General features: G+C 42.3%; 1 protein-coding gene across 1 annotated transcript in view; it reads right to left on the bottom strand.

Moving 5' to 3' along the window:
* The window catches only part of LOC120926974 (probable beta-D-xylosidase 5), a 66,817-nt gene that overhangs the window by 1,514 nt on the left and 46,462 nt on the right, over positions 1-18,841 (bottom strand). The window contains exons 10-14 of the mRNA XM_040337330.1: positions 18,343-18,428; positions 14,211-14,347; positions 8,423-8,512; positions 6,540-6,748; positions 5,871-6,077 (exon numbers count right to left, since the gene is read on the bottom strand). Of these exons, the coding sequence (XP_040193264.1) occupies positions 5,871-6,077; positions 6,540-6,748; positions 8,423-8,512; positions 14,211-14,347; positions 18,343-18,428 (729 nt within the window). The remainder of the gene's footprint in view (positions 1-5,870; positions 6,078-6,539; positions 6,749-8,422; positions 8,513-14,210; positions 14,348-18,342; positions 18,429-18,841) is intronic.

Genomic DNA, 18,841 nt, shown 5'->3' with positions numbered 1-18,841 from the left:
TCAATAGACTGTAGTACGTTTCTGAAAAACCGAAAAAGCACTACAAAACACATAGGTGTAAAGTTAGCCTTATGCATTCTGTGCATTAAGGTAAAAAACCTTCTCTGAACAGGATCCCCCCTCTATACTAACCCAAGCCAGCTCTCGATCCAGCACTGTGCCCAAGGGCCATGCCTTTCTCTCTCCGCTCACTGGACATGGAGGCAATCACAGTACAATAGTATTCTCCAGGACTCAAGGGTGGTGTAATGGTGTTGCATGTATCACACAATCTTGGTGGTTTAAAAAGGAAGCACGGGTATTGCTGCAGTCTGAGGGTCAGGGGCGAACCCAATGGAAACACTGTAAAACAAAGAAAAGATGGCGCACCAACCTAGCACATTACCCAAGTGGTACAACTCACTTCTTTCCATGGCCTCTTTATCACCAACGCATTAAATCTGCTCGCTATCACTGAAACCTTGCTTCATGAATCCGACACTGCTTCTCCTGCTGCCCTCTCACTCCCCCAGACCCAATGGACAGAAGGGAGTGGGAATCCTAGCTCCACATAGCACCTTTCAGGTACTTCACCCACCTCTGTCACTTTCCTTCACATTGCATTCGTCTTTTCACTCTAGTTTCTCCAAGGATAACTGATGTACCAGCCCCCTGGACCAGTATTCAGCCTTTGATGACTTCTCTGCCTGGCTTCCCTACTTTTTCTCTTTTGAAATTCCCACAATCATTCTCAGTGACTTTAATATTCCTGTTAATACGAACACTACTGCTACTTCCAAACTTCTGTCGAAACTCATCCTTTAACCTGTCGCAATAGATACACGCTTCTACTCACTCGGAAACAAACTTGACCTCGTTTTCTCCCACCTATGCACTCCGTGCAACCTCTCCAACTATCCTTTCCCTCTCTCTGACCACCACCTTATTGGTTTCACTCTCTCCCAACTCCTCTCCCTCCAACTGCCTAACAGTTAACCGTAGAAACCTTTACCTCCTCAACCCTACTCTGCTACTGACCACCTCTATGACAAAATCGCATCCCTGTCCTGCCCCAACTTAGCCACTTCTGTTCTCAACACTTCCCTGTCATCCTCCCTAGGCAAGCTCTCCCCCCTCACTACACACAGAATCAGGCCACGACCCCTAAAACCTTGGCAAACATATGTCACTAGAAGTCTGAAAAAAACATAGCAGTGCTCTTGAGTGCCTGTGATGCAAGACTAATGCCTTGTACACACGATGGGAATTTCCAATGAAAAAAGTCAGACGAAATTTTTTCATCAGATATTCAGACCGTGTGTGTGCCCCATCCGAAATTCCGACGGACTTAGAAATGTTTTTCATCGGAAAAAAATGTCTAATCACAAATTCCGATCGTCTGTGTGAAAACACTCATGCTCAGAATCAAGTCGACGCATGCTCGGAAGCATTGAACATAAATTTTCTCGGCTCATCGTAGTGTTGTATGTCACCGCGTTTTGGACGGTCGGAATTTGGTGTGACAGTGTGTATGCAAGACAGCTTGAACGGAAGTCCGTCGGAAAAATCAGTCGTAAGTTTATCCTAATGGAAACTCTGATCGTGTGTACGGGGCAGTAGTCTCAGAAAGATTTCAACAAATATAAATCTGCAATCCAAAAATACAATTCCTGCCTCCTCACTGCCAAGAAGACCTATTTTATCACTCTCATTAACGTATTATCCCATCCCATTCAACTCTATAATTCATACCCCACCCACTAACTCACTCACTGCCCAGAAGATCGCCAGTCACTTCAAACATAAGATTGATGCAATTAGCAAGGAGATCTCCACTGTACAGATGCCTTCTTGACCTAAGACCCCATGTCCACAGGTACAATCATTACTTATTTTTCAACCCCACCACTATAGAAGAAGTTGCTAAATTTTTCTCTAACATCCACCTTACCACCTGCCCCCTGGACCCTATTCCCTCACAAATGCAACGTTCACCCTTTGGCTTTATTCTACACTCCCTTACTCACATCTTTAATCTCTCCCTCTCTTCAGGCAGCTTCACAAACTCTAAAACTTGCATTAGTCACCACCATTCTTAAAAAGCCCTCACTAGACTCCCCCATTCTTAACAACCTACACCCCCATCTCCTTGCTCCCTTTTTAATCCAAGCTCCTTGAACGTCGGGTCTACAACCGACTGAGCAACCACCGCGCCAAGAATAACCTTCTTGAACCCCCTCAGTCTGGATTCCGCCCACAACACTCCACCGAAACTGCTCTCCTAAAACTCACAAAAACGATATGCTAACAGCTAAATCCAATGGACACTATTTTGTACTCCTGCAATTTGACCTTTTTGCTGCCTTTGACAATGGCCCACCCCCTCCTCAAAAAAAAACTACACCTTATCTGTCGGGGTCCCCCAAGGTTCTGTTCTTGGACCTCTTATTCTCCATCTACATCTCCTCCCTGGGTCAGGTAAGCCTCCCATGGCTTACAATACCATCTCCATGCTGATGACACACAAATCTATCTCTCTACCCCTTAGCTCACTCCTTTAGTCTCCTCACGTTTCACTAATTTACTAACAGATATATCTATCAGCCTGGATGTCACACCACTTTCTCAAACTCAATCTATCCAAAACTGTGCTCATGAAGAGAGGATCTTCCCTCGAAATGTGTCAGTCATCTCGAAGGTCCTCCGGCTTGTTGGGAACAGTCTCAGTGACCTGGTTGCTTTGTGTCCACTATGGACCTTGATATGCTTTTATCATTAATGTGTTTGTGACTTGTGAGTATACTTCTTTTTATACATTATTAAAGATACCACTTGGTTAATAAGCAAGGTTGATGTGCCCTCATATTTGCTTTACAGTGCTGTCAATCACAGCCTGTGAGAGGAGAGTGGGTGGCGGGGTCAAGCCTTGCTGTGTGTGCGCCAATGGACCGCACCGGTGTCCCCATAGCAAGTGCCTCACTATGGAGGGCACTCGACAGGGGAGAAACCAGGAGTGCTGACGGGGTCCCCAGAAGAGGAGGATTGGGGATGCCGTGGTATTGCAATACCACGGCACATAGCAGGGAAGTATACCATGTTTATTGTTAAAAAAAAAAAGCTCAGCAAAATCATCTTAAATATGACAGATCACATGACTAGGCTTTCCTTACGACTTTTTTGTAAATAATTTGTAAATAATTTCCATTCATTTTTATGGAGCTCCTCCAGATTTAGAGCTCTGAAGTTGACAAAACACATTTCTAAACACATTTCTAAAGCACACCAGTGTTCATTATAAATGTGTAGTTTGTTTTTTTCGTGGTGCAGCCATATCGCCGTTTTTTTATTGTTGAAAATCAATACTCAATGCTCTAACACCATATGGTAATTGTAATGGGTTGCTACCTATAAGACTCAAACAAACAATCAACTGTGCAGCACTACAACATTCTAAACACACTTCATGTGCATAAATAGTGCAAATCTAAGTATTTTGATGATACCACACAGACATTCCATAAGTGAAACAAAAAACATACAGTGCATAAACAATTAAAAAATCTAAATAGAAAAATAGTTCATACAAAACATATAATATAACTTGCAAAAAAATACAGGGAGTGCAGAATTATTAGGCAAATGAGTATTTTGACCACATCATCCTCTTTATGCATGTTGTCTTACTCCAAGCTGTATAGGCTCGAAAGCCTACTACCAATTAAGCATATTCGGTGATGTGCATCTCTGTAATGAGAAGAGGTGTGGTCTAATGACATCAACACCCTATATCAGGTGTGCATAATTATTAGGCAACTTCCTTTCCTTTGGCAAAATGGGTCAAAAGAAGGACTTGACAGGCTCAGAAAAGTCAAAAATAGTGAGATATCTTGCAGAGGGATGCAGCACTCTTAAAATTGCAAAGCTTCTGAAGCGTGATCATCAAACAATCAAGCGTTTCATTCAAAATAGTCAACAGGGTCGCAAGAAGCGTGTGGAAAAACCAAGGCGCAAAATAACTGCCCATGAACTGAGAAAAGTCAAGCGTGCAGCTGCCAAGATGCCACTTGCCACCAGTTTGGCCATATTTCAGAGCTGCAACATCACTGGAGTGCCCAAAAGCACAAGGTGTGCAATACTCAGAGACATGGCCAAGGTAAGAAAGGCTGAAAGACGACCACCACTGAACAAGACACACAAGCTGCAACGTCAAGACTGGGCCAAGAAATATCTCAAGACTGATTTTTCTAAGGTTTTATGGACTGATGAAATGAGAGTGAGTCTTGATGGGCCAGATGGAAGAGCCCGTGGCTGGATTGGTAAAGGGCAGAGAGCTCCAGTCCGACTCAGACGCCAGCAAGGTGGAGGTGGAGTACTGGTTTGGGCTGGTATCATCAAAGATGAGCTTGTGGGGCCTTTTCGGGTTGAGGATGGAGTCAAGCTCAACTCCCAGTCCTACTGCCAGTTTCTGGAAGACACCTTCTTCAAGCAGTGGTACAGGAAGAAGTCTGCATCCTTCAAGAAAAACATGATTTTCATGCAGGACAATGCTCCATCACACGCGTCCAAGTACTCCACAGCGTGGCTGGCAAGAAAGGGTATAAAAGAAGAAAAACTAATGACATGGCCTCCTTGTTCACCTGATCTGAACCCCATGGAGAACCTGTGGTCCATCATCAAATGTGAGATTTACAAGGAGGGAAAACAGTACACCTCTCTGAACAGTGTCTGGGAGGCTGTGGTTGCTGCTGCACGCAATGTTGATGGTGAACAGATCAAAACACTGACAGAATCCATGGATGTCAGGCTTTTGAGTGTCCTTGCAAAGAAAGGTGGCTATATTGGTCACTGATTTGTTTTTGTTTTGTTTTTGAATGTCAGAAATGTATATTTTTGAATGTTCAGATGTTATATTGGTTTCACTGGTAAAAATAAATAATTGAAATGGGTATATATTTGTTTTTTGTTAAGTTGCCTAATAATTATGCACAGCAATAGTCACCTGCACACACAGATATCCCCCTAAAATAGCTAAAACTAAAAACAAACTAAAAACTACTTCCAAAAATATTCAGCTTTGATATTAATGAGTTTTTTGGGTTCATTGAGAACATGGTTGTTGTTCAATAATAAAATTAATCCTCAAAAATACAACTTGCCTAATAATTCTGCACTCCCTGTAAATAAAAAAAATAGTCCAAAAGGTGAAAAAAAATCCCCACAATAAAGTGCTTCACAATAAGTGTTGAAACTGAATCCACACCTCTGCGCTCAAAAAAGATCCAAGATGTTGCATCACCACAGGTGCTCCCCCTCCTCCAGGAGTATTCTCACCTGAACCAGTGCGACCACTACAAGTGGGGTCAGAAACCGCTTTTTAGCCTCTCCAAGGGCTACACCAAGGCAACTCCACAAAGCAATTATGTATTTAATACAAATAATGAAATAGATGCATTTTAAATGCCACTACTATAAACATTTGAGTTTGTATTGACGGTAGTGATGGTACTAGGAGCCAATTGTGCCAACTCTGCATTCACATGTGCTATAAATGAACATTCTGACAGGAAGAGAGCAAAAAAAGTTGACTCCATCAATATGTTGCTGTTTTTACTGTCCAGTCAATGGACAGGCAAGGCAAAGGGGTGGCATAGCTGTACTGCATTACTTCAGCAGTAACATGTTCGGTCACCAGGCTGCTTCTGCTGTGTGTAAGGGCTATGTAAATGTCAGTGAAAACAGATTCCATATATATATATATATATATATATAAATAAATCTCCTTTACCTGTGTATTTAACAGCTTGCAATATACAGAAAATATACATCTTAAGCATGGACGCCAAGCAAAACATGAAGCAGATGCAGCAATGAGTCAGTCGTTTTACTCTTACCTCATCCCCCATTCTCCGGCCGGTATTTTTCACAGTCACAGACAATAGAAGAGTGTCACAAAGATACAAAAGACTTGGATTGACTTCCAAATTACTATAAAGAAACGTGGTGTAGGAAAGCCCATAGCCAAATGGGTACAGAGGAACGTGGCTCCCATAATACCGGTATGTCCGCCCTTGCATTGTGTAGTTTTCCATGGCGGGGACCTTAGACAGAAGGTATTTCAAAGATGAAAGATATCATACATACAATATAGTTTAATTCATATCATTTTTATTATTTGAGTCTCCGACTCTAATCACGTGCTTCAAAGAAATAAAAACCTTTTAGAACTCTATGCGTCCGGCACCAAGCATGGAGATTAGGTGCCGACACACAGCTCCTTATGGACCGGCCACCGCTGGTAGGTAGGATTTTCCATTGTTTTCTATGGTCTATAATCTATGTGCCCGAATTTTGCCTCTTCACCTTATACCGCATTGCATTTTTTTCCCAGTCTCATTCTATGTACACCCAATAGTAACCATAGCAATGCAGTATGAGGCTTAAATTTAAGTCTCTAGCAATGCGTATGATAAAAAAAGCGTAGGAGAATGTTTGGAATTTACAAGAATTGTTCAACTCTTTGAAATACTTTGTTACTCTACTTCATTGATCAGAAGACCTACCTGCTCCAGGTCTGCGGGCCATGTGGCTGGCAACCTGCCTGCAGGATTTGCCTCTTCTGTTCCTATTAAAACTTTAGTAATAGCTGTGCCTGCTGCTTGTGCAGGGAAAAAGCACTCCAGAATAGCATGCACATCATCACTTTCCTTGGCCCAGGAAATGTCCAAGGGACCAGCATTGAAGAGCAACAGAATAACAGGACGTCCTGCAGCTGGAAGGTTAGAAGAAAGAAAAAAAGGATGCTAGAAGGGTATCGGAGAATCATACAAACCATACCGGTGTCAAAGTACTTTAAATACTGCAGCTAATACATTTTAATCATGATAATCTTCTGTCCCATAAAATCTAAAAATCACAAAGTTCTCAACCACATTAAGGTAGCTATAATTTCATGGGAAGACTGATTTACAGCCTGGATGTTAATCATAATGCTTAAAATGAATTCTGAATGGTTGATATGCGCTTTGCATTGTTTTACTGATGAACCCAATGGTACTATATGTAAGAAAAACAACACGTTTGACACTCGGTGTTGAATCACAATACACTCAACCTTCATCTTTATCTACCAGAAATTAACTGCCATTGTTTGTAATTCCAGGTCAAATTTAAAAAACACTTTGGCAGAACACATTTTTTTTTAACTTCTTTATTTTAAAGCGGAACTTAATGCTTTTATAAATAACTTGATAGAAAATAATGTACTTTAGCAAGGAACATAGTCCATTTTATTAATTTTGCTACCAAAAAGTGGAACTTTAGTCATAAAATTAAGCCACATCAGGCTGGCCCATTTTGCAGGTATTTATGTAAAAAAAATATATATATACATGGTTTAAAATCCAGTAATACACGGTCTCACACTGTTCTGCACATGCTCAGTTGCTCTCCATTTTTAGACATTTTAGGCATTGCCAAGTTTGTAGAGGCCGATCTGCTGACAACCTTAAGGCGGAATTAAACCCACTTCTCCTTTACAGCCAAGGATGCTGCTTCTGTTTGATCTGTAACCGGCATGATGCTACACATGTGATCAGTTATGACACCAGCCATTTGATGATTTGACTTTTTTGGTTGAGGACACAATCAAAGAGTTTTTGGGAAAATGTTAAATCAATGGGTTTAGTACCGCTTTATAAATTACAGCTGGGGCTTTGTGCAGCGCCATGGCAGTTGCAGATCAAACAGAAACAGCTTTCTAGGCTGTAAAGGATAGGAGGGTTAATTCTGCTTAAAGGCTGTCAAGCAGATTGGCCTCTACAAATTCGGCAGTGCCTAAAAATAGAGAGCAACTGAGCAGGGTGAGACCATGTATTAGTGGATTCTACACAGTATAGACACTTATTTTTAATATTTTACATGCAAAAGGGGCCAACCTGAAGTCATCTAGCTGTACCTTATTTTCTAATTAAAGTTCCACTTTAGGTTTTATCAGGGCTTTTTTCAGGGGGAACTTGGGGGAACTCAGTTCCACCACCTCTGGCTCAGACCCTTTGGTGCCTGCTCACCACAATCACTTGTAAACACAGAAGTCTGGTTCAAGCAAGACCAAAACGTGTGGACCCTCTTCCCTGTGGCATCTCAAACGCCCTGGAGGGCACTGCGAATAAAAATGTTATGGTGCGTTGATGGGACTCTGTTCCACCTTGGATTTTATAGCCTGTTTCCTGGATGGAGCCCACAATAGGGGGCCTGTAAGTCATCTATAGGATCTTATCTTTTTCTTGAGCAGTCTAGGTTGTATTCAACTCTTGCTCCCATTTGGCAAGAAAAGTCTGAGAAAATCCTTTGGGGGTTCAGTTTGTCAGAATAAATTAAATCATCTACAAAAAACTAAACCTGTAGTACAAAAAGAACAAATGAAATAAATAAATGTTAAATTTACCTGCGGCTACAGCATCACTGAGTAATGTGGATTGGAAGCCAGGTAGAGATAAATTCTTTCGATCTAGCCCCTCACTTTCTACAGTCACACCTAGGAGAACAACAATACTAAGAATGGGCCAAGATTACTCACATCACTACTGTGCCCGTACAGTAATGATTCATTTGCAGAAGTTTGTATATATTTGTAGCTTAGGGTTATTATATATACATTTAGAATATTATAAAAATGTTAACCTCTTAATAAGTGCAACCAATGGAAAACAACCTTATAAGTCCAACAATATGGACCATGAGATCTCAACACTAAAAACCCCCATTGATCAGCTATTCAAGAGTAGCATTCCAAGCAGATATTATCCACTTGCCGACGGCAATACATGTATATATAGATTTTTTTATATTACAGGTTGCAAGTAGTTTATGGGGATTATGGCTGAAGATAACAACCATAACCCCGGTATTGTTTTTTTCAGCCAGCTGGCTTTCTTTTAAAAGCATTCAGAGCGGCTCAGGAGTCGCTGGAACGTTTTTATAAGCGGCGGGAGAAGACGTCCCCTGACCTACCGCCGCTCCCCGCTGTCTCTTAGGCCCTGTACACACGATAGAACATGTCCAATGAAAACGGTCCGCGGACCGTTTTCATCGGACATGTCCGCTGGGAGATTTTGGTCTGATGGCTGTACACACCATCAAACCGAAATCCCCGCGGACAGACAGCGCGGTGACGTTGACGCCGCCACGTCACCAAACCAGGAAGTAAAATACTTCCACGCATGCGTCAAATCCATTCGACGCATGCAGGAGATTTCTGTCCGCTGGTTAGGTGTACTAACCAGCGGACATGTCGGACGGACGGGTTTCCAGCAGACAAGTTTTAAAGCATGCTTTAAAACTTTTGTCTGCTGGAAACCTGTCTGCTAGGCTGTACACACGGTCGGATCTGTCCGCTGAAACTGGTCTGCGGACCAGTTTCAGCAGACATGTTCGGTCGTGTGTACAAGGCCTCAGGCTTACCATTTCTGCCAGCTTGCCTGAGAATATATTTTTTTTTTTAAAGCAAAAGATCAAAAAATATATAATAATGATAATAATAATAATAATAATAATAATAATAATAATAATAATAATATTTACTTAATCTTTTGCATTTAAAAAGGTAGAGATTTGAGGTCTTTTTGACCCCAGATCTCTTCTATTACAAGGGATGTTTACATGCCTTGTAATAAAAATAAAAGAACAGCGTAAAAAAATAAAAAAACTTTATAGCGACCCCAAAAGCGTACGCATACATAAGTTACGCACACATATGTAAACGGTGTTCGCACCACACATTACGAGCACTAGAGCAATAATTCTATTGTTGGACCTCCTCTGTAACTCTAAACAGGTAACTTGTTAAGGCGTTTAAAATGTAACTTATGGAGATTTTTAAGTACCGCAGTTTGTCGCCATTCCACAGGCATGCGCAATTTTAAAGCGTGACATGTTAGGCATCTATTTACTCAATGCAACATCTATCATATTATACAAAATAAAATAAAAAAATGGGGTATATATAGTGTTTTTTTTCATTCATTAAAATGTATTTTTCCCCCTAATAATTGCATATATATATATATATATATATATATATATATATATATATATATATATATATATATATATATATAATCATATTTGGGGGTTATCAGAGTAATTTTCTAGTAAAGAAATACAGGTTTAAACTTGTAAACAAAAAGTGCCAGAAAAGGTTGAGCTTCAAGTGGTTAAAGCAGAACTCCTGTAAATACCTATAACCCCCAACCTACCCCTCACCTTATTCATTATAAATGTAAAAAAATATGAAATTCTCCATAAAGACCTTAAAAAGAAATACCGTAAGTTGCAGTACTGTGACCAATCCAGTCTCCTTCTCCTGCTTAGCTGACATGTTGGGGCTTGGCAAGAGGGGGTATAATGTATATGTGCAATGCCCTTTGCCAGCCAAAACACATCAGCTGTGCCTGCATGCTACAAGAAGAAAAGTGTCCACTCAATGAATGTGGGATTTACTGGGCAGATAGCAAGAGGTTGACTCTACTACTCTGCTCTCTAACTATGTAAGTAACATCAATACATGACCCATATAGTGCTGAGAACGTCATGGGGCATATAAAAGACAGGAAACTAAAAAACTTAAATTTTGAAATTAAAATATAATCTACTAGAAAGTGCTGGCATTCCGAGTAGATAAAAGACAGTCTGTGCACAGGGAATCCATTTACTTATAGGATATAGAGTCTGTGCGGGAGTGTAGTAGGTGGAAACCATGAAGTGTAAAGCAATGGGATTACAGGGCTCTACCAGTTGATTATCTACTTCCAGCCAATCCCCTGACACTTGGGCTACCAGGGCAAAAAATAATACCCAGTAATTCATTTCATTCACTCTTTTTCCTCCTATGTAACCGCACTCTTGCTTGGAAACTGACTGCTCAGCCAACGCGGTCATATGGTGCCAGAGGAGTCTTTAGTCCTATGTAAGCCACAAACTTTCACTAATGCTGGCTGTACACAGTACACATTTTGGCTGCCGAACCAGCTGAAATTCAAGGCATTGGTGGCCCCGACAGCACCACCCAGCAAATTCTCGGCTGAAATGTGACTACAGTTATGCAGTTACTGTTAGGGTAATCTGACAATGGCAAGAGCAGGGGCTGACAGAATACAATGGTCAGCAGGGGAGATTCCTTCAGGAGAGATTTAGCATGAATGGGAAAATCTATTGATTTCTCAGGCTGAATGGGGGGGAAAAAAATGAATGTCCCTGATGGAGACTGCTTCACAGTTGGAATACACTGATCAGTGGGCAGCTGATTGGCTGCAGCCACTGATTGACAAACGTTTTCCAATATTGCCATTTAAAAAGGACAGGGATCCCCACATAGGATTTATAATTTGGCTGTACCCTGATGAAGGGGCTGAATTTTGACCCAACTATGGCCAGCTTGAAAGTTTAGACAGGGCTTCTTCTCCTTGTGCCCATACATAAACAGAGGGTGGGAGTAAGGCTCCTTTCACATTAATCTACTATAGTTTCCCTGCAGAGTGGGGCAGCACAGTGTACCTGCAGTCTCTGTGCAGGTTACCATGTTTTGCCATAGACTTCCAGGCAATATTTACTGTGTTTTCTGAATGCGGATCAGTGCCAAAGGGGCCTAAAAGTAAGGCAAGAATAGGTAAATATGAGGGTCAACATGAAAGTGAACTATTGATCTGTAAAGGACAAAAGCCCATTCAGTTTAAGCTTCTTTTTTTTTTTTTACAAATCACAGATCTTTTGACAGTTAAAGTAACATTAAAGTCATTGTTTTTAATTAAAATCAAAAAGATGTTCTACTTACCTGCTCTGTGCAACGATACTGCACAGAGCAGTCCCTTACTACCTCTCCTGGAAGTCCCCCACTGGCACTGCTTACTTCTTCCTACTATGGGTGCCTCTTTAGCAAGCTGTGTGCTATGGGAACTGTGCGGGCGCTCATGGAGGTGGGTTGTGCCAATCCATAGACAAACACAGTGCAGCCAAGCCATGTCCCTTCTCCCTCTTCACAGGAGTTTGACTGACAGCTGCAGAAGCCTATGGCTCTGACTGCCCTAAGCGTTTCCTGTGAGATTAGGAAGGAGAGCAGTGCTGCACCCAGGATAGCACTGGAGAGGTGTGAGGAGGCAAGTGTTTAGGCCCTGGAGAATACAATGGTGGCCGTTGCAATTTTCTTATGTTGCACAATATTGCGCAACTGTTTATCAAACACAATTTTTAAAGACAAAATTCACTTAAATTAATTTTAGTGTACACAGTCACAATATAATACCCAATTTTTGGTACAATATAAAATGTTGCAGAGAGTAAATAGATAAGAAAGAGAGAAGAAAGATATCTTTAAAAACTTGCACACATCTGAAATTGTGACAAGCTATGGTACCTAAAATTGTCCATAGGTGAAGCTTTAAAAGCTTTTACAGGTTATCAGTTTAGAGTTAATCACAAATTAAGGCCCTGGAATTATTGCTCTTACTCCAACGTTTGCGGTGATACCTCATTGCATTTGCAGGGGTGCTTTAAAAAAATAAATGATTTATCATTTTTTTACACTTTTTTCCCCACTTACTGTAACTGAATTGCTAGGACAAGTGGGTAAGCAAGGTCTCTTGTGATACCTTTGGGCAGTGACAGGTACTCCTTATGGAGCCATCAGGGATATATTAGATCCCTGATGTCTCCATTTCCCTTTGAAGCAGCTAATTAAACAGATCAGATGCTTTCCTTGGTGGATCTTCCTCCACCTTCTCTGTGGGCAGCTGTCCCAACTGCTTACTGGGGTCACAGACTCCCTGGATGAACGGGAGAGCCCAGGAACCCCCAGGGGTAGCAGCCAGAGGGGGGTCCTACCCAGCAGTGCAACACCTTTACAGCCTCTCGGGTCACTTTTAACTGACAGCTGATCGGGGGCTAAAAAAAAAAAAAAAAAAAACAGTATCAAAATCATGGCTGCAGCTAGGGTTGCCACCTGTCCGGTATTCACCTGGGCAGTCTGGGTTTTGACACACGTGTCCAGTTTTTAGTGTGCCCGACACCTGGACACACTTCTCTGCTGCCAGTTGGGTGGGGAAGTGGGAAACGCGACTGTCATTCAGAGGGAGGCGAGATAAGCTGCTCCATAATGAGGGGTGGGTGAGAATTAAAAGGGGTTTGTATGGGTGAGGCTGTTCTATACTATGTAGGCGCTTCACCCTATGTGACACTAGCTTGGCAGCATGATCTTTCCATACTACACCTCTCCGTGCTGCCTCCCAGCTCTGCCCCCCACATCTTGCCTTCAGCCATGCAGCTCCCATCTGCTAGACTGCACATCTCATCCTCTGTACCTCTGTGCAGAGCAGCTCCGCTTCCCACCTCCGTTCCCCCTCCGGCTCCCACGTCTTCCCTTCAGCCATGCTGCTCCTGTCAAGCATGTAAAGTGAGTCCTCTGCTGTTCTTAGACCGCTTCTGCCCGGTAGCCAGAACTATATACACTGCAACAGCAGATTCCTGACTCTTCTACACAGTGCCCAGTCTATAGTATAGTGTGTGCCCTACAGTCACTCTGCCCCCTCCTGTAACACATTGCCCCCTATAGTGTGTGCTCTACAGTTACTCTGCCCCCTCCTGTCACACATTGCCCCCCCCCCCTCTTGTCACACATTGCCCCCCCCCTCCTGTAACACATTGCCCCCTATAGTGTGTGCTCTACAGTTACTCTGCCCCCTCCTGTCACACATTGCCCCCCCCCTCTTGTCACACATTGCCCCCCCCTCTTGTCACACATTGCCCCCCCCCTCTTGTCACACTAATAAAAATGGGAGATATAAAAAAGAGGAACTCTTGTAGTGCTCCTGATGTAAAGGGGCCCTTGATATAAGAGGAGTTACTGATATAAAGGACCCCTTGCTGATTTGAGGGAGGACTCTGATGTGAAGGGGGGGGGGGCTTCTTATGCAAAGGGGGACTCTGATCTAATAAGGGGACTACTGATGCTCAGTACAGAGCTCCTAATGTAAAGGGTGACTACTGATGTATAGGGAAACACTAATGTGCATTGGGTTTAGCTTGAAGAAAGGGTGGCAACCCTAGCTGCAGCCATAATCCTGGCATAACCACTTGCTGTCAAGGTAGTTTATAAATGTTTGCTAGATGGCAAGTGGTTAAATATATGTACCCAATATGTACTCTACAAAAATAGCAATGTAGTAGAACTATTAAATCCTTACCAGTTCCAAGGCATACTATGGTTATATCTACAGATTGGACCAACTCTTTTATCTCATCCGGGAAGTATGTTTCACACTTAGCATCTCCACAGCCAGCTGCAAAACTGACTTGCACTGGAAGCTCTGCGATGCCATCCCTAAAAGAAAAAAAAACAAACGTCTTAAATACACATATCTGTGATGCCTTCACTGATATATCAGCAATCTAGCATTGAAAAAAGTAGCATAAAAACAGAACTCCAGCCATGTGACTTGTATCCCCACCTGGGTAGGCAGCCATTCACTACAGTGGATTTGTTTTTACAAAAAATAAATAAAAGGCTAAATACCCTTTGTCACACCGGAGCTGTGCGGTCATGTGATCCCCGTGCTGGCTGCCCTGATCTATGGAGAGAAGCAGGTGGGGCCAAGATTCCCCTGTGATGTCAGCCAGGTCAGCAAAGGGGAATCTCAGCCCCTCCCACTCCAGCACAGGGGGATCCCGGCCAGCACAGATGGGGGGGGGGGGGCTGATCACGTGACCGCACAGCTTCGATGTGACAAAAGGTATTTAGCCGTAAATTTTTTTTTTAAAAACAAATCCACTGTAGTGAAAGGCAGCTTAATCCGAAGGGGGTATCTGTATATTTGCTGCATTATGCAGCAGAATAGTGGCAGGAGAGCCTCTCTCATGATGACAGGGAGGGAGGGGGAGAGGGGAGAGACTGTCAGAGCACAGCAGCGAATGCTGGAGGCATGTAAACTGATCATGCCGATCGGGCTCAGCAGCCATGAGTACAGTGATCAGCAGAGGTAGGGGGACATAGGAACTGGCAGGATCAACCAGGTTTTTTTAACAGCTTAAGGACCGCCACCTGTATATTTACGTCAGCAAGGCAGCACGGCTGGGCAAAGGCACGTACAGGTATGTCACCTTTAAGAACTCAGCCGTGGGTCTCACTCGCGACCTGTTTCGAAGCTCCGTGACCGAGCCCGCGGGACCCGATCGACGCTGAGCTGAAGAACGGGGAGAGGCAAGTGTAAACAAACCTTTCCCTGTTCTTCCTAGTGGCATGTCAGTGATGGTCTGTTCCCTGTTAGTGAAACAGACGATCAGTGACGTGTCAAGCCAAGCCACGCCCCCCCTACAGTAAGAAACAGTTCCTAGGAAACACTTGACCCCTACAGCACCACCTACAGGTTAACCCCTTCACTGCCAGTGTCATTTTCACAGCAATTGGTGCATTTTTATAGCACTGATCGCTGTGAAAATGACAATGGTCCTAAAATGGTGTCAAAAAGTGTCCGATGTGTCCTCCATAATGTTGCAGTCATGATAAAAATCGATGATCACTGCCATAACTACTAAAGAAAAAAAATATTATTAAAAATGCCATAAAACAGTCCCCTATTTTGTAGAAGCTATAACTTTTGCGCAAACCAATCAATAAACACCTATTGAGATTTGTTTTACCAAAAATATGTAGAAGAATACGTATCAGACTAAACTGTGGGAATTTTTTTATATATATATATATATATATATATATATATATATATATATATATATATATATATATATATATATATATATATATATATATATATCTTTTGGGAATATTTATTATAGCAAAAAGTAGTTTTTTTTTTCAAAATTGTCACTCTTTGCGCAAAAAATAAAAATTGCAAAGGCGATCAAATGCCACCAAAAGAAAGCTCTATTTGTGGGGAAAAAAGGACATCAATTTTGTTTGGGAGTCACATCGCACAACCCCCGCAATTGTCAGTTAAAGCGAGGCAGCATAATGGTCCAGGGCTGAAGTGGTTAAAAGATAAGGGAAACATGATATAGCACATCCACTGTGCTATACAGCATGACTTAAAACAACAGGATCTTAGTTTTTTTTTTTTTAGGGTTACAACCACTTGAAAATGAACCTGAACTATGGAAGCTGTATCCAAAAAAGCAAATGACAAAAAGGACAAGTCCCCAGTATTGCTTATAGGTTGCCAGCAGCTGATCTCTTCCCCTTTACCGACTTACAATGCCTAGTTCTGCACTGTGTCTGTGTGGAGGTGGCTATCTTGGGAGAGGCATGGCTTTGCTTCTTCATGTCAGAGCTGCCCCCTGATGACTGGTGCAGTAATATATTTAAGAAGCAGCATGATGGGAGGGAAAATAACAGATCTACAAAATGAATGAGATGCCTATGCTCCCATCTATCTCTCCAGTAAGGAGAATAGTGATCACTAAATCTCTTGAGTGTAGCAGTCAGAAGCAACAGTGCTTTAGATAATCTCACACTGCAGATATACAATATCTCACAAAAGTGAGTACACCCCTCACATTTTTGTAAATATTTTATTATATCTTTTCATGCGACAACACTGAAGAAATGACACTGCTACAATGTACAATGTGTACAGCTTGTACAACAGTGTAAATTTGATGACCCCTCAAAATAACACAGCCATTAATGTCTAAACCGCTGGCAATAAAAGTGAGTACACCCCTAAGTAAAAATTTCCAAATTGGGCCCAATTAGCCATTTTCCGTCCACGGTGCCATGTGAAGCCTTAGTGTTACAAGGTCTCAGGTGTGTTAAATTTAGTGTGTTATCGCTCTCACTCTCATACTAGTCACTGGAAGTTCAACATGGCACCTCAAGGCAAAGAACTCTCTGGGGATCCGAAAAAAAGAATTGTTGCTCTACATAAAGATGACCTAGGCTTTAAGAAGATTGCCAAGACCCTGAAACTCCGCATTTTAACAGGACAGGTTCCACTCAGAACAGGCCTCGCCATCGCCGACCGAAGAAGTTGAGTGCACATGCTCAGTGTCATATCCAGTGGCTGTCTTTGGGAAATAGACGTATGAGTGCTGCAAGCATTTCTGCAAAGGTTGAAGGGGTGGGGGGTCAGCCTATCAGTGCTCAGACCATACGCCGCACACTGCACCAAATTGGTCTGCATGGCTGTCGTCCCAGAAGGAAGCATTCTAAAGATAATGCACAAGAAAGCCCGCAGTTTGTGGAAAACATGCAGACTAAGGACATGGATTACTGGAACCATGTTCTGTGATCTGATGAGACCAAGATAAACTTATTTGGTTCAAATGGTGTCAAGCCTGATTGTGGCGGCAACCAGGTGAGGAGTACAAAGACAAGTGTGTCTTGCCAACAGTCAAGCATGGTGGTGAGAATGTCAGTCTGGGGCTGCCGGCACTGGGGAGCTACAGTTCATTGAGGGAACCATGAATGCCAAAATGTATTGTGTCATATTAAAGAAGAGCATGATCCCCTCCCTTTGGAGACTGGGCCACATGGCAGTATTCCAACATAACTCCAAAACACACAAGACAACCACTGCCTTGCTAAAGAAGCTGGGGGTAAAGATGATGGACTGGCCAAGCATGTCTCCAAATCTAAACCCTATTGAGCATCAGTGCGGCATCCTAAAATGGAAGGTGTAGGAGCGCAAGGTCTCTAACATCCACCAGTGATGTTGTCATGGAGAAGTGGAAGAGGACTCCATTGGCACCTGTCTGGTGAACTCCATGTCCAAGAAGGTTAAAGCAGTGCTGGAAAATAAAGGTGGCCACACAAAATATTGACACTTTGGGCCCAATTTGGACATTTTCCCTTAGGGGTGTACTCACTTTTGTTGCCAGTGGTTTAGACATTAATGGCTGTGTGTTGAGTTATTTTGAGGGGACAGGAAATTTACACTGTTATACAAGCTGTACACTCACTACTTTACATTGTAGCAAAGTGTCATTTCTTCAGTGTTGTCTCATGAAAAGGTATAATAAAATATTTACAAAAATGAGGGGTGTACTCACTTTTGTAAGGTACTGTATACAGCATTGAGGAACAAGGCACTGCAAGTGCACTGCTATTTTTCTGGAGGTACTGCACACAAACATGTACTTTTTTTGGTTACTCCTTGGGCACAATAAACATTTCTAAAGGTTCTCCATAATATGGCAAATTGTGACTTTTTCAGTTGAGGTCCATATTAAAGTAAACCTGCACTGTACAAATGTAAGCTGCCATTGCGGATCTCCTTCTGAAAGACATCATCTTGGAGCAAGCAAAGCAACTTTTACATTTACATTCATTTCTTGTTAGAGATCTCCATTTTATCACTTTACCTGGGAGTTACAATATACCGAGGATCTGGATGTGGTTCATAGTCTCCAAATAGTCCTTTGGGATCATTGGCAAATGGGCCAATTACCTAAAGCAAAAGCATTATGATAAAGAAATCAGTTAATTACTGTAACGGAATGACCCGTGACAAACAGAGACTTTGGAAGGATGAGGGGTACTCCTGTACCGGCGTCACCAAGGAGTCTTATGTCTAGGGTCACCTTATGTCCGATAGGGCCATAGGGTGACTGAGAAATTATATCCTAAATTACAGGACAGGGGACATTACTGATAGCTCATATTGCAGGATCTTGAGATATTGCAAGTTGTTGGTTAATGTTGACCCAACCGGTCAATAGTGACTCATTTCTCTGTGTAGACTGTTGACATGCTAATTGAGTCTTCTTCTGAAAGACCTTTCATTGTGTGATAACACTGTTTAAAGCCTATTGATGATCAGGTGTGAATACCCTTCTGTCGGAGAAAGACCGTCTGTCTAAA

This window comes from Rana temporaria, chromosome 2, assembly GCF_905171775.1.
Source record: "Rana temporaria chromosome 2, aRanTem1.1, whole genome shotgun sequence".
In the NCBI taxonomy this organism is placed as follows: domain Eukaryota; kingdom Metazoa; phylum Chordata; class Amphibia; order Anura; family Ranidae; genus Rana; species Rana temporaria.
Note: the sequence above shows the minus strand (reverse complement) of the source record. Positions and strands in the feature narration are given on the sequence as shown.